General features: G+C 37.1%; 1 protein-coding gene across 12 annotated transcripts in view; it reads right to left on the reverse strand.

Annotated features, from left to right (window-relative positions):
* The window catches only part of PRRC2C (proline rich coiled-coil 2C), a 100,146-nt gene that overhangs the window by 69,407 nt on the left and 7,099 nt on the right, over nucleotides 1–23,640 (reverse strand). For 8 of the 12 annotated variants that reach the window (XM_020872056.2, XM_070474332.1, XM_020872112.2 and 5 more), the window contains exons 2-5: nucleotides 3,818–3,983; nucleotides 2,735–2,912; nucleotides 1,315–1,424; nucleotides 125–250 (exon numbers count right to left, since the gene is read on the reverse strand). In XM_020872056.2, the coding sequence (XP_020727715.2) occupies nucleotides 125–250; nucleotides 1,315–1,424; nucleotides 2,735–2,912; nucleotides 3,818–3,929 (526 nt within the window). In that variant the 5' untranslated portion in view covers nucleotides 3,930–3,983. The remainder of the gene's footprint in view (nucleotides 1–124; nucleotides 251–1,314; nucleotides 1,425–2,734; nucleotides 2,913–3,817; nucleotides 3,984–23,640) is intronic. The other 4 variants (XM_020872122.2, XM_020872085.2, XM_020872063.2 and 1 more) reach the window with 2 other exon arrangements.

Consider the following 23,640-nt stretch of genomic DNA (forward strand, 5'->3'; position numbering starts at 1 on the left):
GTGGCAATCAACTACAGTTACTGTCTGCTTTTTCAAACTACATACAAGCAGCAGGCAGGTTATATCGAAGTAGAACACAAATATAATCTCACTCCATATTTTTATTAAGAAAAAATATTCTTACTTGGTGGCCGTAAACTGGGTCCAGGTCCATAGTTGTCATCATTTGCTTCTTTTTCTTTTTTTTCCTGATCCCCAGCTGCCTGTAGGCTGGGAAATTCTTGTTGAAAATGACTATTCACCTGGATTCCTACAGATTAAAAAAAAATACATATAATACTGAAGATAATTCAAAAATCCTCCCAGGATAGAGCTCTCTCCTTTTTTTGGTAATTTATTCCACACTGCAATGGTGACTGTTCATATCCATAAACTTTTCAATTTATCTAGAATTAGAATCCCTTGCAAAGTTAATGAACAGCCATGAGGAGAAAAGACATCATTCTGGCAGACTCATTAAAATTGGTGTGGCAAACGAGGAGAGTTTCACTTCTGTTTCTCTTTTATTATGACTCCTTTCATTTTCAACACAAGTTAAATTTCTTTGCTAATAAATAACACTAAGAATCAGTTTAAACAACATTACTAAAACAGAATTTATGAATCAACACTACAAATATGGTGAGGTTAAGATGTTTTTGTTTAACTAACTGCTGAGATACTGGTGGCACCTCACTATTCACTCATTTGTCCATCTATCTGCCTGCCTGTTTATTTTATACTTCCATAAACTAAAAGAACTGACTTTATTAGCTTGAGGGCCTAGATGAGTTTCTCTATATAATGTTTTACAGACATGTTTGCAAGTGGGAAAACTAAATTTTGTTGGGGAGTCCATCATTCCTAGCAGGGAGGGAAGTGTTACAGCTACTGTGCTTGATGGCTATTCTCCTAGATCTGCTCTACCGTGGAAACTGTGAGTAGCATGTTTGAAACAGAAAAGGTTGAAGGGCACGGATGGAGATTAATATGGTTTACAGCAATCAACATTAATGTCTGGGTATTTTCTGTCTCAGACCTGAAGGCACAAGATTTTGTCTGGTTACAAAGGGTAAAGCCAGAGTAATGTAGGGATTGGGGTATCTTAAAGACTACTTCTTTGATTCCTATTACTGGCTCATAGATAGGTCTTAACACTGAAACTTAACTAGCCCAAGAGATTTTTTTAAAAGATCCCTTTTTTTAAGGGTTTAATAATATCTTTTGACAGTGTTCTCTGCCCCTGCCAAAACAGTATAATTTGTCCCTTATCTTCTGTATGGCTGTTCAGTAACTATCAAGCCTAACCAGTTTCTCCAGCTAAGGTCTACTTACCATCTCCTTGCCCACCTTGCTTGTTACTGGCCCATGATTTGGGAGCAGGTGCTACTTCTGGGGGAGCTGCAACCCCAGGTTTTGGTTGTGCTGGTGGAACTTCTGGTGCTCTTAAAAAAATATGAATCCATTATTTCAGATATTATATGTTTAAACAAAATAAATATTACATTTAAGCTAAATCTGCATACAAATGATTTGGCTATATATTTACTCAGATGCACCCCCCATGCTTTCCTTTTGCAACATGCCTCTAAATGAAGTGCAGCTATTTTTGTCCTCTTTTATTTCTACACTTGAATAGCCCAAGGAGATGACAGCTTTGTTTTTAATTTTGGAAGGAAAGGAAGGGAAGAGAGAAGGAAGAGAGAGAAAAAACAGAAGTACTCATTATTGAATATAGCTACCAAAAAACTACTTTTGAAGAAGTAAACATTTATAATTAGAAATAACATTATAGGCATACATACAGTCTGGATTGGTGGGATTAGCCAGGAACTAAGGCTAACAAGCAAGCTCTCCATTCAGCAGTCAATAGGTTCACCACTACATATTACTGTTAATCAAAAGAAGTCATAGCAACCTGCCTGATGTCCCCACGAGTAAAAGGTGTTTTACAAGGGTCTACAGTTTCATTCAATCCTTGCAATGAGTTAAGGCTTAAAAATAAAATAGTTAACAGACTTAAGAAATGCAATATATTTCTGGTATACTCAGACCTAAAACTGACTTGCTACTACAAAATAATTCTATTAACTAAGAAGTAGAGAACAATAAGCCTTTGATAAGTTTCACCCAAGTAGTAGCATTTATCATATAAAGCTCCCCAGAATACAGAGCTTTAGTAATAGTTATAGGCAAAAAGTATCAAGTACTCATTTTCTAGTCTTATTTTTAAAAATTACCACTACTTGGCTTGGCTGTTCAATAAACCAAGAGCCCTGAATAATTCTTGACTATTTATTGAATGAATTATGATTAAGAAGGACATTACTAATTCCATGCCAGTTTTCTTGTTAATTTCTTATTCATTCAAATAGTATTACTTGATTACCTATGATGTATATCAATCAGGTAGTTTCAATGAATGAGGCAGACAGAAACTCTAACTTTTAACAGAATCAACTCTTAAATCATAGAAAGAGAATGCCTGATTTGGTGAGGAAATAGGAGGGAGCCTAACACAGTGTACAAAAAAAGGAAAGTTGTGATCAGTATTTCTGTCATCTGTTCTGCCCTGACACCTGAAAATACTGCCACTAAACCCACTCACAGTAAAAATTACACAAGAGTTGACTATATATAAAACATTTTAAAGGGTATGATATATGGAATACATATAGCATAACACCTAGCACACAGAAGGGACTCACACATAAAGCATGGGGAATGATTTCATTTTTAGCAGACTCTGACTTACTTTTCTTCTTCGTGTTGCTCTTGTTTTGATGCCCATCCTGTGCCGTCTTTAGGTACAATGTTCACATTAGGATCATTGCCTTTGTTTTCTGCTTTGAGACTTGGGAGGTTAGCAGGTGGAGGCATACGCCGAGAAATACCAACTTTTCCAAGACTCTGTAATCCATGGCGAGCTGCAACTAAAGATCAGTAATATCAACTTTCTTAGTAACTATTTTATTCTTAAAACAGCATAAAAGACAATAGGAATTAATGGAATCTTGAGTTATTATTTTCTAATATTTTAAGAAAAAGAATTTTAAACTAAGCCACAAATCTGCAACATAACCCAAGGTAGAAGTTGTATTCAAATTAACTATCAAGTCACTGAACAGATGCTTGAAAAATTCTAACAGCTGAACTAACTCTATAAACTACAAAAAAGAAAACATTGACAGTGCTGTTTTGTACTTTTTTCCAAGGAATTGATTTTAAACTCAAAACTTCATACATGAAACAATAAATATGATACAAAACAAACTCGCAGCCATATAGGACAGACCTGTGGTTGCCCAGGGGAAGTGGGGGAAGGAAGTGAAATGGTAGTTTGGGATCAGCAAATGCAAACTAGTATATATAGAATGGATAAACAAAGTCCTACTGTATTCAATATACTGTGATAAACCATAATGGAAAAAGAATATTAAAAAAGTGTATATATATGTATAACTGAATCACTTTGCTATACAGCACAAATTAACAAACACTGTACATCAACTACACTTGATTAAAATAATTTTAGCTTTATACCTATTAATCTCATTAACCAAGTCTCCCCTTTGGGACCATATAGTTTAACTTATTTTCTGCTGACAACAAACTGGAAAAAAATAAACATATTTTAATACATTTATAAAATTTTAACTTTAAAAACTTCATAGCCCCTCAAAGATGTGTATGTACATAAAAAGCCCAATGCAAACACAGCTGCTTTAAAACAGGTTTGCCTAGATCCTAACAGCAATAGCTCTAGTATGTCACTTATAGTAATAAAATGAAGCCATGAAAATTATAAAAAACATAAAAGCCACTTGATTTTACTCACCTGTGGTTTTCTGAGTTTCTAATGATTTACCCTTGTAAGTATTAAATAAACTGAGTGTCGCATACTTTTTCCCATCCTTTGCTTTTGTGCTCTGGCCTGACTTCTCCGACATTTCGGTGGAAACTCATCGAGTCTAGAACCTTCTGCCACACCCCTTAAAATCAGTCTGTAAGATTAACAGAAGAAAGAGTAACATTTTAGAATTAGTTTACTAAAAATTTAGTAAATTCAAATGTTCACAGAAATTCTGAAAAATAAAAATGAGAAGTTAAATCAATCTTTAATAACTCACATTAATAATAATTTCATGAGCCTGTTTAATACTGTTAAAGTCCAACAACCAACATGCGACAAAGTTAATCAAAATAAACTGCCATGTGCTTAGTGAGTATATTATTTATGGTTTGTAACCACTTAACTATTCTGTAGAGAATAAGGGTTTTAATCCATACTGAGATGAAGAGTTGAACTACAGTTAATTGATGGAGACTGTCTTTCTGTTTAATAAACAAATATTATTTAAGTTAATAGGACTGAGATGACTGGCATAATTAGCTTACACATATGGAATCCAAACATGACAGAAGGATAACATCCTTTTCTTATAAACTGCATGCCTGTGTTTTCAGGCAATATATGTCTAAGAAGAATCTATTTAACAGTCTAGAATAGAAAGAACATTCTATTTTCTCTGCATTCTGCAAAGGGTAGAACACTCCCTCATAAACCTAAGATACATAAAAACAATATTCTATTTCACTACAGAGTAAGTGTTCAAGAAATAGTGTACACCTGTCAAAAGTCTCTGTATATATGAGAAGTAAAGAGTATTTTAATGAACATTCATATACAAAGAGAATGTTCATCTCTGGAATTAATATACCCTAATTAAAAACTAGCCTAATAATACACAAGGGAGGAGATACAGATTAGCTCTCATACTATTTCTCTTCAATTTAATAAGGTATACATTAACAATCTTAGGAATTGTTTTTTTGTGCGAGTTTGCTTTATTTGTTTTGAGGGTAGAAGTAGGGCAGGAGGTAGTGAATCTAACAAGAAACCAACAAAAGCTAAAAGAATGGGCGCTAAAGACAACACAGAATAGGATATAATGCAAAAAGCATTCAAAGTCAAGGAATGCCCGAGTAGACCCTATCATCATAAAGATCCTTTCATGTATTGGTTTTACATTTGTCAATTACAGAATAAGCATCACATCCAGAGGTATGGTTTTACATTCATATCAACTAACATACAGTATTTATGTAGTTCCAAGAAGTTTATCCATAATCTTCACATCTATTATCTCATTTTAGACGAAAAACGTTATGATATAGTTAGTATTCTGGTTTTACAGATGAGGAAACTGATGTTCATAGGTAAACGAGACTGGCTTTGAAATTATGGCTTCTGGGCCAGTCGGTTTATACCATGCTGCCTCCTATAACTGTAGTTACTTAGCTTCTCCAAGTATACATTTACAATAGAGCATCTTTCTTTGAAATAAATTGTGTAAACCACTCACCTGCAACCAGAAGAACTACATTAACATATAGATCGCTTGCAATCATAGATGGAAGGATGTATATAATTAATTTTATCCCAAGGGTGCTAATGATGACAGTGTGAAGACAGCTATGCTCAGAATCTCTCTCGTTGACACATTTTTACCAATAACATGGACAAAGATATACAGGAAAAATATTCCTCTCCAATGACAAAAAGAGGACAGTGCATATTCACTAGATGACAAAGTTAAGATTCAAGGGGATCTTTCTTCAGATGAAAATAAGGTAACTGTCAACTTCTTGTTTCACCCTCATTTGATGGCAATTTAACATCTAAGAATCATCTGCAAACCATTCTCAATAACACAACTACTCATGGACCCTCATCTGTCTACATCATAAAAAAAGCAGTAACATTAAGAAACTTAAATTTCCTTAGGGCAAACCTACAAGACCACTTGCATCTACATCCATCTTTCTGAAGGGTTGCCTTTCCTTCACCTGTTGTTGAAAGTGTTTCTCAGGATCATCCAGAAACTTGTTAGATATGCAAATTCTCAGGATCCAACTCATACCTACTGAATCAAACTGAGGATAAGACCACTGTGCCTTAGAAAGCCCTCCCAGTGACTGAAAAATCACAGAAGTTCAAAATATAATGATTTACTACAAGCATATATAAATGCTAGGGCATCCCTGGTAGCTCAGCTGGTAAATGATTCTGCCTGCAAGGCAGGAGACCCCTGTTTGACTCCTGGGTCAGAAAGATCCACTTGAGCAGGGATAGGCTACCCACTCCAGTCTTCATGGGCTTCCCTGGTGGCTCAGGTGACATGGCTGAGCGACTTTCACCTTCATATATATGCTAGGCAGTGGTCCTTAACCTTTGCTGCAAATTAAAATCACTTGGGGATTTTGAAACATACCAGTTTCTAGAGTTGTGAGGTGGGATCTGATTATCAATTCTTATTTTGAAAATGCTCCTCAGGCAATTCTAAACATGTAAGCAGTCTTCAGAATCACTGCAATAAAGGAAGTGTACCTTTCCTTACATTCCATCGAAGACCAATCCTTCTTTCTGTGCTACCCATCCTGTCACTACTTTCTTTTTCCTTCTAAATTTGTCTCTGCAGGAAATCTCACCCACTTCTAAGGCTTCAACCACCAACTGCGTATGTCAAATTTATATCTCCAGCCCAGAATTCTGTGTTCCTAAAGAATCCCACTGCCTGTTTACATTTCTCCTTTGTTATGAGCAGTGTTTCAACTTTACCTGGAACACAGGTATCTATTTCACATTAAAGGTTTCAGATGCAGACCAACCGAATGTTTACAAAGCATGTGAGGAACTGTAGAGGGGGGAAGAGAGGATGGGATGAACTGAGAGAGTAGTACTGAAACATATACAATTACCACAAATTCGCTGTATGATGCAGGGAGCTCAAAACGGGTGCTCTGTGACAACCTAGAGGGTGTGGGATAGGGTGGGGTGTGAGATGGGAGGGAGGTTTAAGAGGGAGGGAACATATCCCTATTCATATGTTGATTCATATGCTGATTCAAGTTGATACATGGTAGAAACCACAGTAACGTAAAGCAATTATCCGCCAATTAAAAATAAATAAATGAAAAAAAATTAAGTTGGGGGGGCTTCCCTAGTGGTCCAGTGGTTAAGAATCCACCTTCCAATGAAAGGGACAAGTGTAAATCTCTTGTTGCAGAACTAAGATCCCACATGCCAAAGGACAACTAAGTCCACTCACTGCCCATGTACTACAGTGAAGACCCAGCATAGTTTAACCCCCCCAAAAGCTGAGTCAACAGGAAAAATATCTCAACATTTGACAAAATGCAAATGTTATACAAGAACTCACAAACTGAAGAAAAAGCTTAAAGAAACCCAATTATTAATGCTATGTTAACAGATAATTCACTAGAGAAATAATACCACTAAGCAAATGTATTGAAATGCTCAATTTTATAAATAAACAAAACTAACAAGTTAGGGCAGTTCAACCTGTCCATATGTGTATACAAGAAAAACAAAGTAACATAACACAATTTTACCATAGGGTGATAGAATATCTAATTCAATTCAGTCATCACAAAACATTTAGAGCTTGGGGGGAAAAAAAAAAATCACAAAATGAACTTTAATTTTCCTACTTAAAAGTAAAATGAAATAAAACAATGTCTTATAAATTATAAGGAATTTCCAAATACAAAGAAAAAGAAAAATTCCTGAAAATATATGTAAAAAATTCTGTTTGAGTAGTTAAGTTCTTTTTAAGGTTCAAACTTCTGAATAGTTTCTCCTTTCACTATTAATAAACTACTGCCTATATGGTACTCAGTGCATGCTCTTTCACCAAACAGATAAACCAAATACATACTGGGTGTATTCTGAGGTAAGAAAGATAGACAGAGTCAGATTCTCAACAGAACAGAACAGAGAATTTTTTCTTTTATATGCATATAAGTCTCTCTAATATAAAACCCAAGAAAGTACCAACTAACTCTCCCAAAAAGTAAATCGTAAATACACATGATTGAAGCTAGTGCAAATGATAACTATCAAAAGATAATTCCAAGATGAAACTATCACAATGTATCCATTTCTATAAGAGAATATGCATTTCTAAAGACAAAGAATTTGTAGCCATAAACAATGCTGGATACATGAGAAAAGCCAACTGCACCATAATGGTTTGCCAGTTAGCAATCCCACTCTTAGGCATATATGCCAAGAAAACTCTAATGTGAAAAGACACCCCCCCCCCCCCCCGCCCGCCTCGACTTCATACCAGCACTATTTACAATAACCAAGACACCTAAATGTCCATCAATTGATGAATGGATAAAGATGTGGTATATACATACAATGAAACACTACTCAGGTATAAAAAGCAATGAAATAATGCCACTTGCAGCAACATGGGTGGGTGGACCTGGAGAATGTCACACTATGTGAAGTCAGAAAGAAAAAGACATATACCATATGATGTCACTTATATATACAATTGTGAACTTCCCAGGTGGTCCAGTGGTCAAGAACCAAACAGCCAATGCAGGGGACGTGAGTTTGATCCTTGGTCCGGAAGATCCCACATGCCATAGGGCAACTAAGCCCTTGCACCACAACTCCTGAGCCCGCGTGCAGTACCTACTGAAGCACTCGTGCCCGAGAGCCCGGGCTCCACAAGAGAAGACACCACAATGAGAAGCCTGCTCACTGCAACTAGACAAAGTCCATGGGCAGCAAGGAAGACCCAGTGCAGCAAAAAACAAATAAAATTTAATTAAAAAAAAAAAAAAAAAGAAGATGGGTTAAGTTCTGGAGAGCTAATGTACAGCATTATGATTATAGTCAACAATACTGTATATGTATTGCATAGCTGCTAAGATGTTAAATGCTGTCACCACACTCAGAGTAATGATAATTATGCATGTGATTTGTGGAGGGTTTAGCTAATGCTACAACTATAATCACCATACACCTTAAACTTACACAATATCATATGACAATAACAACTATTAAAAAAAAAGAACCACAGACACAATGTAAAACCTGAAACTATAAAACTCTTAGAGAAAACAGAGGAGAAAATCTTTGCGTCCCTGGATTGCATTATATAAAGACTGCTTAGTACTCTAAAAGCATAATCTATAGTGAATTCCCTGGCAGTCCAGTAGTTAGGACTCTAAACTTTCACTGCTGAGGGCATGGGTTCCATCCATGGTCTGGGAACAAGCCACATGGGCAGGTGGGGGTGGGGGATGGGGAACACAATACATAAAAGGTGAAATTTCTAAATTGGACTTTTGCCTTTTGAAAGTTCTCACTGTTGAGGATGAAAACGCAAGCCACTATCTGGGGAAAAAAATCTGCAAATCATGTATCTGATGAAAGACTTTTATCTAGAACATGTACAGAACTCTCAGACCTAATAACAGTACAATCCAATGGTTTTTTAAAGGGCACAGGATTTGACACCAGAGATACACAGGTGGCAAATAAAAGATGCTCAGCATTTCAGTATCATTAATATTTGGGAAATTCAAATTTAAACCACAGTAAGATACCTCTATACTTCTACTCTACTGGCTAAAACTACAGATTAAATCAAGTGTTGATAAGGATGTGGAAGAATTGGAACTCTCAAAGTCTGCTCATGGGGGTGTAAAATGTCATAACCACTTGGGAAAACAGTCTGGAGGTCCTTAAAGAAGAAAAAACACCCAACAACCATACAGTCGCAATTCCGCTAATAATGTTTATATAAGAGAAATGAAAACATATGTCCATATGAAGACTTAAGACTTGTACTCTGGGTTCATAGTTTTATTTGTAACAGGCAAGCACTGGAAATACCCCAACTGTTCAGCAGGTGACTGGAAAACCACATTGGTGTATATACATAAAAGAAGTGAACACCCAGGCAGTAAAAAAGAATGAACTGCTGATAAATGTAACTACATGGATAAATCTCAACGTGATTATGCTGAAAGAAGCTAGATCTCTAATATACACTATATACAGAATTTAACTCCAGATGAAAAATATTGCCTTCCACTATCAGTAAACAAAGGATGTTACTGCCATCAAGCCAGCAGCTACAGCTGCCAACGCCAACTGTGCACCCTGAGGGGATTCAGCATGAAGAAAAGGAGGACACTTGCCCAAGATAGCCAAGGTGCATATGAAAGGAACGCTTTCAATGAGCCCAGACCCTTGAATCACACATAGAAAAACACTACGATCATTAACTTGAGATGTCTGGTTTTCTTTCAGTTCAGTCGCTCAGTCGTGTCCAACTCTTTGTGACCCCATGAACCGCAGCACGCCAGTAACAGTGGTTTTTTGATGTTCCAACTACCTGGGTTTCTTTGTAAGATTTCTATATATCCTGGCACCTCCTTTACCTCTTTGGATTGATTTCTAAGAGCCAATTGAGAAGCTAACTTCCAGACTTAAGTCTTCAGTTTTGTCCACCAAGTAAAATGTAATTCTCAACTTTCAGGTTGCAGTTGACAATACAAAATGCAAACGTACAGGGAATGGGTAGGAAGAGAAGGAAATTTTGATTGATATGTTCATTACTTGACTGTGGTAAGTTTCATGATGTGTATATGCAACATATTAAATAGTACACTTTAAGTATATACAGTTAATTACTTGTCAATAAAAAATATTTTTAAAAAGATCAAGACCCTCTAGATTGAAAGCAAACAAGAATATTACCATACAAACCTACCAGGGCAAATTAAGGAAGAGAGGGCTTCCCTGGTGGCTTGGACAGTAAAGAATCCACCTGCAAAGTAGGAGACCTGGGTGTGATTCCTGGCCAGCCCGCCTGTCAGATGCATGGGTAACAATCTGGACTCTTGACCAGCATTTGAAGTGTTGGGGGGGTGAGGGACAGTCCTGTGGGACTGAGCCTGTGCTAATCTCTGGGATTTGATGCCATCTCCAGGTACTTAGGTCAGAAACGAGTTAGATATTAAGATACCCAGATAATGGCTGGAGAATCTAATTGCTTGGTGTGGGGACTCTCCCCCTACCCCACAAGGCAACCAGAAATCTCAGAAGTAAAATAGAATATTAAAAGTATAGGAGACATAAAATAGTGTTTTTAATTTGTACAAGGGAAGAAGACGGGGACAGCAGGGAGGGAAATAGGCTGGCAAGATATGAAATTGGAGAAATCAGTAGGCCTGATAAGGAATAATGAAAACAATGTAAAAAATAGGGCTAATACTGTATTATCAAAAAAGCAAGGGAGTTCCAGAAAAATACCTAATTCTGCTTTATTGAATATGCCAAAGCCTTTGACTGTGTGGATCACAACAAACTGTGGAAAATTCTTCAAGAGATGGGAATACCAAACCACCTGACCTGCCTCTTGAGAAACCTGTATGCAGGTCAGGAAGCAACACATAGAACTGGACATGAAACAACAGACTGGTGCCAAATAGGAAAAGGAGTACGTCAACGCTGTATATTGTCACCCTGCTTATTTAACTACTACGCAGAGTACATCATGAGAAACGCTGGGCTGGACGAGGCACAAGCTGGAATCAAGATTACTGGAAGAAATATCAATAACCTCAGATAAACAGATGACACCACCCTTATGGCAGAAAGTGAAGAAGAACTAAAAAGCCTCTTGATGAAAGTAAAAGAGGAGAGTGAAAAAGTTGGCTTAAAGCTTAACATTCAGAAAACTAAGATCATGGCATCTGGTCCCATCACCTCATGGGGAATAGATGGGGAAACAGTGTCAGACTTTATTTTTCTGGGCTCCAAAATCACTGCAGATGGTGACTGCAGCCATGAAATTAAAAGACACTTACTCCTTGGAAGGAAAGTCATGACCAACCTAGACAGCATATTAAAAAGCAGAGACATTACTTTGCTAACAAAGGTCCGTCTAGTCAAAGCTATGGTTTTTCCAGTGGTTATGTATAGATGTGACAGTTGGACTATAAAGCAAGCTGAGCACGGAAGAATTGATGCTTTTGAACTGTGGTGTGGGAGAAGACTCTTGAGAGTCCCTTGGACTGCAAGGAGATCCAACCAGTCCATCCTAAAGGAGATCAGTCTTGGGTGTTCATTGGAAGGACTGATGTTGAAGCTGAAACTCCAATACTTTGGCCACCTGACGCAAAGAGCTGACTCATTTGAAAAGACCCTGATGCTGGGAAAGATTGAGGACAGCAGGAGAAGGGGACGGAAAGGGATGAGATAGTTGAATGGCATCACCGACTCAATGGACATGGGTCTGGGTGGACTCCGGGAGTTGGTGATGGACAGGGAGGCCTGGCGTGCTGTGGTTCATGGGGTCGCAAATGAGTCGGACAGGACTGAGTGACTGAACTCAACTGAACTGAACTGGAGCAAAAGAAAATGTCAGAATATAATAAGCAAGAAATCAACAAACTGCTTTTGTTCCTGGGATTGATAAGAAAGCACTTTAAGATTCTTGTGGCTATAAAGTTATAGCCAAAGGACAAAACTAGAAACATACAAGAAAATCAACTGGAAATGAAAAATAAACACAACTCTTGTCAAACTATGTTGCATACATCATGTAATTGAAAGGAATGCTCTAAAGTACTTTCGTTACCAAATCATTTTAAGTTACCTCAAAAAGAGCAGAAAAGAAAAATCAAATAAAAACATAAAACAGAATAATAACAACTAATAAATTCAAGAGCTGGCTTTTTTGGAAAAAATAATATAGAAATTAGCTGAATCACTCTAATTTTAACACTAAGAAGAATGAGATAAATACAATAAAGTACACACACGAGAATGCTCTGGAGTATTTTCTAGGAAAACAGAAATTACCAGATTTGGTTCAAAATAAACAGGCAAAAACAATAAGGGGGAAAAAAAAAAATCAATGTTGTTCAAAAACTGCCCATCCTTAAACAGTGTCTGGCCCAGGTGATTTCACAAGAGAATTCTGACATTAAACAGAGACAATTCACATGCTATTTACAGTGAACTAAACGCAGGCCTTGGCAAACTAAGGCCTATGGCTAAATCCAGTCTGTGGCCTGTTTTTTAAGGCTTGGGAACCAAGAATGTTTTAAGCTGTGCTGCTGGGTTCTAAACCGAAGTCTAAGAATCTATCCTATGGGAAACACATGTAAATCCATGGCTGATTCATGTCAACGTATGGCAAAAACCACTATAATATTGTAAAGTAATTAGCCTCCAACTAATAAAAATAAATGGAAAAAAAAGTGGGAAAAAAGGAAAAAAAAAAAAAGAAAGAATCTATCCTAAAAAAATACTAATGTGCAAAATACACACACACTTAAGGATATTCACTATGATATGGTATGTGATAAAATTTATTTATAACCTAAGTCAGTCATTAAGTGATCCGTATTTTGAAACATTTCAGTTCAGTTCAGTTCAGTCGCTCAGTTGTGTCAGACTCTTTGTGACCCCATGAATCGAAGCACGCTAGGCTTCCCTGTCCATCACCAACTCCCGGAGTTTACTCAAACCCATGTTCATCGAGTCGGTGATGCCATCCAGCCATCTCATCCTCTGTCGTCCCCTTCTTCTCCTGCCCTCAACCCCTCCCAGCATCAGGGTCTTTTCAAATGAGTCAACTCCTTCACATGAGGTGGCCAAAGTATTGGAGTTTCAGGTTCAACATCAGTCCTTTCAATCAGCACCCAGGACTAATCTCCTTTAGGATGGACTGGTTGGATCTCCTTGCAGTCCAAGGGACTCTCAAGAGTCTTCTCCCACACCACAGTTCAAAAGCATCAATTCTTCCGTGCTCAGTTTTCTTTATAGTCCAACTCTCACATCCATACATGACCACTGGAAAAACCACAGCCTTGACTAGATGGACCTCTGTTGGCAAAGTAATGTCTCTGCTTTTTAATATGCTGTCTAGGTTGGTCAAAACTTTCTTTCCAAGGAGTAAGCGTCTTTTAATTTCATGGCTGCAGTCACCATCTGCAGTGATTTTGGAGCCCCCAAAAATAAAGTCAGCCCCTGTTTCCAATGTTTCCCCATCTATTTGCCATGAAGTGATGGGACCAGATGCCATGATCTCAGTTTTCTGAATGTTGAAACATTTACTGAATATCTAATATGTATATTATTCTGTGGACTGGAGATACAAGAGCTAAGAATCTACTCTCACAAATCTTTTCAGTTTGATAACACAAATGTAAATAAAATCATTTCACATGGTGACAAATACCATAAATAAAACCAAATAGGACAACATGAGAAAGTATGAAAGGGTAGAACTAAAGTACTTTAGATAAGTGGATCATTATCAGCCTCTCCTAGAGAGAGAACTTCTGACTTGAATCTAACAGAGAAGCAGGCAGCTTCAAGGCTTAAGAAAAAACAAATGCAAAGGCCCTCCCACACTGATATGCTTCAGTTCAGTCCAGTCGCTCAGTCGTGTCTGACTGTTTGCGACCCCATGGAACCACAGCACGCCAGGCCTCCCTGTCCATCACCAACTCCCGGAGTCAAACCAAACCCATGTCCATTGAGTCGGTGAGGCCATCCAACCATCTCATACTCTGTTGTCCCCTTCTCCTCCTGCCCTCAATCTTTCCCAGCATCAGGGTCTTTTCCAATGAATCAGCTCTTCACATCAGGTGGTCAAAATATTGGAGTTTCAGCTTCAACATCAGTCCTTCCAATGAACACCCAGGCCTGATCTCATTTAGGATGGACTGATCATCATGTTCAAAAACAAAAAAGTGGTGAAGTGGAAGCTATTAAGAAAGGGAGGGTTGGCTGGATGACCATTAGGATTTATTTTTTATTATTATTATTATTTTTTTACCATTAGGATTTAAAAAATTATCTTTGAAGCAAATGAACCCTGAGGCTGTCTTTTTGTTTTAAAGATGTTTTGGGAGTTCCCTGGTGGTCCTGGGGTTAGGATTTGGCACTGTTAGTGCCGTGGCCCAGGTTCAATCGCTGGTGGGGGAACTAAGACCCCCACAAGCCTCTTGGCATGGCCAAAAATATATATATATATATATGTATAAATGTATCATTCTGGCACCAACATGGAGAATGGACTGCAAGGGCCCATATGTGGAATATGAAGATACCAGACTGTCACAGCCTAGGGATGATAGGCTATGGCTGAAAAATGGAGACTAGACACAGGAGGGTAGGAAAGAGGAGCCAAGGACAAGGAGTCAGTGAGTCAAATTTTACGTTAACACTGAGAAGAATGAAAAAGATAAGCATGAAAAGCTAGACATTAAGTAAGGTGGAAAGACAAATTTTTTTTTTTTGGAAAGACTAGATTTAGAGATGGGGGAAGAAAGAAGCTTCCCAAGTGATGCTAATGGTAAAGAACCTGCCTAAGAGATGTGAGTTCAATCCCTGGGTTGGAAAGATCCCATGGAGGAGAACATGGCCACCCACTCCGTATTCCTGCCTGAAGACCCTGGTGGAGAGTTGGACATGACTGAAGCGACTTACCATGCATGCACAGGGGAAGAAAGCAAAAGAAGCTGGTGAGTTTGTTTGACTTCTCCTGATCTGCCTTGTAGTTTACACAACAAATAAAAATCAGAAAAAAGTAATATCCAAATACATGTATGAAAATACTTTGTGTTCATTGAGTACACCATTGTCATTATTCCTCCCTATATCGTAAAAGGTGCTTCCAAGTGTGGTAATGAAAATTGCCTCTACCTTTTGAGCACTGGCATGAGAACCTAACCCACATCAACAACACTGTATCCAAGGGATGACATATCTTCTCTCTTGTGTGCTCTTGTCCTTGGATACTAAAACCTGAAATAATGAAGCCTATGTTCTCTTAAAGCCTGCTGGAGTAATTAGTATAGTCTGAAATATAATTTAGCAAAGCAACCCTCTACAGGTTACCCAGAAACAACAAGTCTTCTGAAGTACCTCCTGATTGCTGCAGTGACAATACCCATTGAACAACATTTATGTAACAAAGGTGCTGAGAACTAAGAAACTGCTAAATGTTTTAAATGTTCAGTTACTCAGTTGTGTCCAACTATTTGTGACCCCATGGACTGCAGCATGCCAGGCTTCCCTGTCCATTACCAACTCCCCATGATGCCCCTGTGTTCATGGAACTTGTAACAATAAACAAGTAAATGAAAACAAGGAAATGAAAAAACTGGGTAAAGAGATAGCAAAGAGAGGAAAGAGAGTTTACACAGCATGATGAAGGTTTGAAAGACCTCTATGCACAAGGCGACATGAGTTAAGAAAATCCACCTGTGGTTCTCAACGTAGGCTGCACAGACTTACCCAGGAAGATTTTGAAAGATAATATATGTCCAGGCCTCAGTGCTAGACCAACTAAATCCGAATTTCTGGGGCTAGGTCTGACAATGGCATTCCTTAAAAAGCTCCCCAAGTGTCTCTAAAGGATAGTTATGATTGGGAACCACCAGAAAAACAAAGCAATTCCGATCTTGAAAACAAGGCAGGAGAGGAAGTCAAGCAGACAGACGTCAAATTTTGCAGAATATTTTAGGCTAAGATAAACAGTATTGCCCATGTGTTTGTTCTAAATGCCATGAAGAAAGAAAGAAAAAGTGAAGTCGCTCAGTTGTGTCCAACTATTTGAGACCCTATGGACTGTAGCCCACCAAGAATACTGGAGTGGGCTGGCATTTCCTTCTCCAATCGAGGAGAAAATAATCCAAAAAAATTTTTCAATTTCTGAGTAAATGCATGGCTACATTCAGCAGACCCACATCTTGAGTAACAAAAGGGTACAATTTACATAAATTAGTAATTAAGGAAAAAAAAAAACTTTGAAGCTGTCTGCTCAAGAGGAATACTCTCTTCAAATTTGCTATCTTCTGATTTCAAAAAAACACATGGACAGTTATGAGAGACCAAAGAACTATATCCTCTACTTGTATCCCTTTTATTTTTGAAAGTTTTTTATCATTTGTATACTATAAATGAATAATTTTTAGTTACATGGTGGCCTGGGTTCAATCCCTGGTCAGGGAACTGAGTTTCCCATAAGCTGCACAGTGAGGCCAAAATACAAATATACATACATATTTATATTTAATATATACATATTTTATATGGTTTATACATCATAAACCACGAATATCTGCATTTTCTGGACTTAAAACTGATGTTTAAAATTTATATATATATATATATATATATATATACACACACATATACATATATATATATATATATAAACTATCACTACCCTGTCTACTATGTACTTAAAAATCTAAATCATTATGATTTGAGGGTCAGTCTGCAAAAACAAAGCTTGTGTGAATAATATATCCTTTTTCTCTGTTTAAGGAAAGAAAAAGTAAACATTTAAATTCAAAGTTCTATGACTCTGAACAAAGCTGGTAAAAAACTACTTGTTTTTCCCACTGAAATTAGATGTAGCAAACCATGCACGTACATTTTCTAAATTTTGAACAGTGAATATGTTACCTTTTTTGAACAAAAACCAAAAAAGTTAAAATGAAAGGAAGAAATGGAGGAGAGTGGGGAAAAAAAGGAAGCCAGTGCTTTCAAAGCAGTCTGTATTCAAAAAGTCTTAAGGGAAATTTGAAAGGCAGCAGTTTACCATAATATAAACAACAACTTTTTGAAATGAAAGAATGGAACAATGGTAACACAAAGATGGTTTTCATGAAAGGACAGGTATTGCAGGCTGAACATTTGTGGGAAAAAAATCTTAAGGGATATTCACACATCAAGAGATTAGGTGCCATTTCTTCAGTGCCAAAAATTGTAAGATTCTAAGGTGACTTGATTTATAATTACAAAAGGATTTATAAGTATTCCATACCAAAAATATTAACTGATATTTAACATCTTGTACATTGGGGGGGGGGAACCTCATACTTTTGTAAATCACCAACCTGCAAAATTCAATTAAATGACAGAATTATAATCTTTCTGGCCTCAATGAGCCTCTAGGTATCCAAGATCTGTTTACCTCTCTTTCCTCGTTGTTCTTAATGGTGATTGGTTTCTTTAGGAAACAAAGCACGACTTCCCACTCATTTAAATTGTTTAACATTAAAAAGAAACTGCAAACATTTCCAGAGACTTTTTGGAAGTTCTTTGTACTGTTTTTTAAAATATTTATTATTTATTTTACTGCGCCAGGTACTAGCTGCAGCATGTGGGATCTTTGAGATCTTCACTGTGGCATTGAGATCTTTATGTCACATGTAAATTCCTAGCTGAGGCATGGAGGATCTAGTTCTCTGACCAGGAATCAAACCCAGACCTCCTGAATTGGGAACACGGAGTCTTAGCCAGGGAAGTCCCTCTTGGAAGTGTTTTTACACAATTTTGGGAGATTAAGATTATTCGCCCTCCCCTAAAAGAAGTTTTCAAAACAAGTTTATCTGCTTTCCAAAACATGTTCTTCTCCCTGATTTTACCATAACCATTTCCCCTAACCTCTAGTTTAAAACCCTGAGTAATCTTTGATATTTATGTCTCCCATTTCTAACATAAAGAGGGATCCAAGTTCTATACATTCTAACTTGGTAATGTCTCTTGAAGCCAAATTGTTACTTAAATCTGAGTTATAGAGATGCAGAATGTAAAAATATCAGGTTGGATATAAGAACTCAAAGCCTAAGTCACCAAAACTTACTGATAAAGAAACAACTTCAATAAAACTCATAATGTAGGAAGTGATGACTTGATGTCAAAGCCAGTAACCAAGGCAAACTCACCATATGAAAATAAGAACTAAATTTTCATTACAGAAGAAATAAACATCAAACATGTAATAATAAATACCATTTAAAATATGTAATAATATCATTTGAGGTTAAGAGATTTTAAAAGATTCAAGTTTTTATTATAAAAACTTACTCTATTACAATAGAATTGAATATCAAGGATAAAAAGTTAAAGCAACAAGACAGTGATATCTCAATCAACAAATGTATTTCAACTGTTGTAGAAACATCATTTTGAAGTATATTAACGCAAAAAGCATAAGAATCAATACACTATAGACTGTAAAAGGAGGGGTGACTACCAACTGAATTGTGTCTCCCCAAAATTCACATGGTGAAGCCCTAAACACCAATTAATATAAGGTATTTGGAGCTGGTACCTTTGGGAGGAAACTAGGGTTAACTGAGGTGATGAGAGAGGGTCTCATATGGAATTAGTACTCTTATAAGTACTATAGAATGGGAACATATATATATGTGGGTTAGAATGGGACAAATATAGAATGGGAAAGACTAGAGATCTCTTCAAGAAAATTAGATACCAAGGGAACATTTCATGCAAAGATGGGCACAATAAAGAACAGAAATGGTACGGCCCTAACAGAAGCAGAAGATACTAAGAAGAGGTGGCAAGAATACACAGAAGAACTGTACAAAAAAGATCTTCATGACCCAGATAAGCACAATGGTGTGATCACTCACCTAGAGCCAGACATCCTGGAATGAGAAGTCAAGCGGACTTTAGGAAGCATCACTATGAACAAAACTAGCGAAAGTGATGGAATTTCAGCTGAGATATTTCAAATCCTAAAAGATGATGCTGTTAAAGTGCTGCACTCAATATGCCAGCAAATTTGGAAAACTCAGCAGTGGCCACAGGACTGGAAAAGGTCAGTTTCCATTTCAATCCCAAAGAAAGGTAATGTCAAATATTCAAACTACTCCACAACTGCAATCATCTCATACACTAGCAAAGTAATGCTCAAAATTCTCCAAGCCAGGCTTCAACAGTACATGAACCAAGAACTTCCAGATGTTCAAGCTGGATTTAGAAAAGGTAGAGGAACCAAAGATCAAATTGCCAACATCTGTTGGATCATACAAAAAGCAAGAAAACTCCAGAAAAACATCTACTTCTACTTCATTGACTACCCTAAAGCCTTTGACTGTGTGGATCTCAACAAACTGGAGAATTCTTAAAGAGAAGGGAATCCCAGGCCACCCTACCTGCTTCCTGAGAAATCTATACGCAGGTTGAGAAGTAATAGTTAGAACCATACATGGAACAACGGATTGGTTTCCAACTGGGAAAGGAGTACATCAAGGCTGTACACTGTCACCCTGCTTATTCAACTTACATGCAGAGTACATAATGCGAAATGCCAGGCTGGAAGAAGCACAAGCTGGAATCAAGATTGCCTGGAGAAATATTAACACCTCAGGGATGTGGATGACACCACCCTTAAGACAAAAAGCAAAGAGGAACTAAAGAGGCTCCTGATGAAAGGGAAAGAGGAGAGTGAAAAAGCTGGCTTAAAACTGAACATTCAAAAAACAAAGATCCTGACATCGAGTACCATCACTTTATGGCCTATAGATGGGGAAACAATGGAAAGAGTGACACTTTATTTTCTTGGGCTCCAAAAATCACTGCAGCCATGAAATTTAAAGAGGCTTGCTCCCTGGAAGAAAAGCTATGACAAACAAACCTACACAGCATGAATAAAGAGACGTTACTTTACCAACAAAGTCAAAGTCTAGTCAAAGCTATGGTTTTTCCAGTAGTCATGTATGAATGTGAGAGTTGGACCACAAACAAGGCTGAACACTGAAGAATTCATGTTTTTGAGCTGTGGTATTGGAGGAAGCTCTTGAGAGTCCTTGGACTGCAAGGAGGTCAATCCCAAAGGAAATCAGTCCTGAATATTTATTGGAAGGATTGAAGCTGAAGCTCCAATACTTTGGCCACCTGATGCAAAGAACTGATTCACTGAAAAAGACCCTGATCCTGGTAAAAACTGAAAACAGGAGAAGAAGGGGGCAAGAAAGGATGAGATGGTTGGATGCCATCATCGACTCGATGGATATGAGTTTCAGCAAGCTCCAGGAGTGGGTGATAAACAGGGAAGCCTGGCATGCTGCAGTCCATGGGGTCAAAAAGAGTCAGACATAATTGAGCAACTGAACTGAACTCTTATAAGAGGAAGAAACATTAGAGCAAACATTAGAGCTCTCTCTCTCTCAGTCATGTGAGGACTCAGCTAGAAGGCATTCAGCCATGTGCAAGCCAGGGAGACTTCACCAGAACCCAGGTATGCTGGCATCCTGGTCTTGGACCTCCAGCCTCCAGAACTGTGGTAAACACATTTCTGTTGTTTAAGCCACCTTGCTTATGGTATTTTTCTTATGGTAGCTGGAGATAACAAAGATAGAGAAGATTGATATAGAACTTCAGAAAACAGCATTCATCACTCAAATTTTAACTAGATCTTCTATTTAAAGTAAAGGAGTCAAGACATTCACCACACTCTTGAGTTCCAGGTCAACTAGCATTCACAAAATTCCACCTTTCTTTTTTAAAATTAACTTTTATTAGAATATAGTTGATTTACAATGTTGTAAAATACTATCTTTCTAAAAAGCTTACTTTTGATTAATCCCTCCTCCAGTTACTTGACTTTAAACACACTAATCAAAGTACAAATCTTTATGTACTCCTTAAATACAAGACAAATGAGACTCACAGAATATTTGAGGCTGGAAATTATTTTATATTTGAACAGTCAATATGAATTAATGGGACCAGAAATGTGAATATATTGGACCCTGTCCTTTCTTCCCTTATTTGTCAAAAACCTCAATAAAGACCTGGAAAGTAGATACCACATATGACACATACATCTGAGAGAGTAACAATGCATTAAATGACTTTCTTAAGATTTAAAAAGATCTTCAAATGTTGAGAACTAAACTGGATCTAATAAATAGCTATACAGTCATAGTTCAAGAACTGACTTTCATAAATACAGAATACAGATCTAGTCTGTTCATATCAAAAAAGACAGTTAGTGACAGCTAGCAGTGTGATACTACTGTTTTATAAAAACTGCTACTTTAAAAAAAACAACTGCTACTTTAACAGAAATCTAATGTACAACTCTGGAATTGTGACAGTTCTACTGAATCTTGTGCTTATCACACTGTTTATAGAATATTTCCTCAAATCTTGTCTTCATTAAGATAAGCAATAAAAACAAACTAAACTGGATATAAAAGAAAAACTTTCTGTTCAGTTTATCCACAGGTGGAACAAGTTATAACTTAAATTCATTCTCTACTTCCACCATTAGCCAAGCAACTCAAAGAGCTGTGAAATGAAGTGATACATATTTCTGCTGAGGCACAAAATGTGCATCCAATACCATGAGGTATGTGAGATAAGGGTGCTTCTAGGAAATAAACCTAAGATATTCTCTATCTCCCCTGTTGTTTCTTTCATGCCCATGGTTTGTTTTGGTTTTCAGAGAAACAGTAACTCTTGTGAAGAGATACATAAGTGTTTGGGGCGGGGGGAGGGGAAGAAGAGCTCTGAAAAGAAAGCCAAATCCTGGTGCAGATGATGGAAGCCAAGAGAAAGTGAAGAGGTCTGAATGCTATTACAGTGTTCAAATATTTGAAACTTTGATCTTAAAATATGAATGTTAAAGGTCGACTACAGCATCTTCATGGGCACCAGATACATTCAAGCAGAAGCAAGATAAGCCTTTATCAAAAATATTTTAAAAGGTAACTTCTGGTTTGAATGAGAGGTTGAACTGGTCAAGTTCTATGGTCACTTTCATTTTTTAATTGTTATAATCACTTTGTTGTTGTTTAGTCGCTAAATCGTACCCAACTCTTTTGTGACCCCGTAGCTCTTGTTCATAGGATTTCTCAGGCAAGAAACTGGAGTGGCTTGCCATTTTCATCTCTAGGGGATCTTCCTGACCCAGGGATTGAACTCCCATCAACTGAAATGCGGACAGATTCTTTACCACTGAGCCAACCAGGGAGGCTCATAATCAGTAATTCTAAAGTCAGAATGACATAACACTATTTGCGGCAACATGGATGGGCCTAGAGATTATCATACTAAGTAACTCAGATAAGAAAGACAAGGATATGATACTGCTTATATGTTGAACCTAGGGAAATAGCAAACGAACTGACTTACCAAACAGAAACAGATTCACAGACAAAGAAAACAAACATGATTCCCAATGAGAAAAGAGTTTGGGGGTGGGGATAAATTAGGAGTTTGGGATTAACAAACACATACTACTATATATAAAAGAAATAAACAAGGATCTACTGTATAGCACAGGGAACTATATTCACCATCTTGTAATAACTTATAATAGAAAAGAATATATATGTATAACTGAGTCACTGAGCTGTACACCTGCAACTAATATAAAATTGTAAATCAACATTTTGATAGAAAATAAATTTAAAAAAAAAGCAAAGAGTGACAGCCAATATTTCTTAAGATCATCTGCTTCTGTAATGGTAAAGCTAAGAATATCGCCATATGGTGAATGCCTCTACTACAATATCACTACAGCAAAAGCATTAAAAACTGTCATTTTAAAAAACAAAGTGTAACATAAATAGATCTGTTGGCATTCTAATCAAAATGGTAGACGCACTCAGGCTGTTCTTAGTAACTGAAACGTGAAATTAAGACTCTGGAGCCAAGAAAGCCTTAAGAATCAGAAAAGAAATGTAGCTATCAAATCCTCTGTACTATAAACTACTATAAACCAGCAAAGTGAAGCTGTGTGCCTATCACTTCCTCTGTTAGGTGACTGTCAGGGCACTCTTTTGGACAATCTGAAATATTTTAAAATCGTTCCTATTACACAATTACTTCTCTTAAAAACAGATTTAGTTTAAATCTCAGCTCTAACATTTAATAGCTGGGTGATATTTTTATAGCATAATTGTGGCATATACATATTATGGCATAAGCATTTTCTGTCATTAAATGTAATTCTGAATTTTTCTTTCCCCATCTGTAGA

Source organism: Odocoileus virginianus, chromosome 11 (assembly GCF_023699985.2).
Source record: "Odocoileus virginianus isolate 20LAN1187 ecotype Illinois chromosome 11, Ovbor_1.2, whole genome shotgun sequence".
NCBI lineage: Eukaryota > Metazoa > Chordata > Mammalia > Artiodactyla > Cervidae > Odocoileus > Odocoileus virginianus.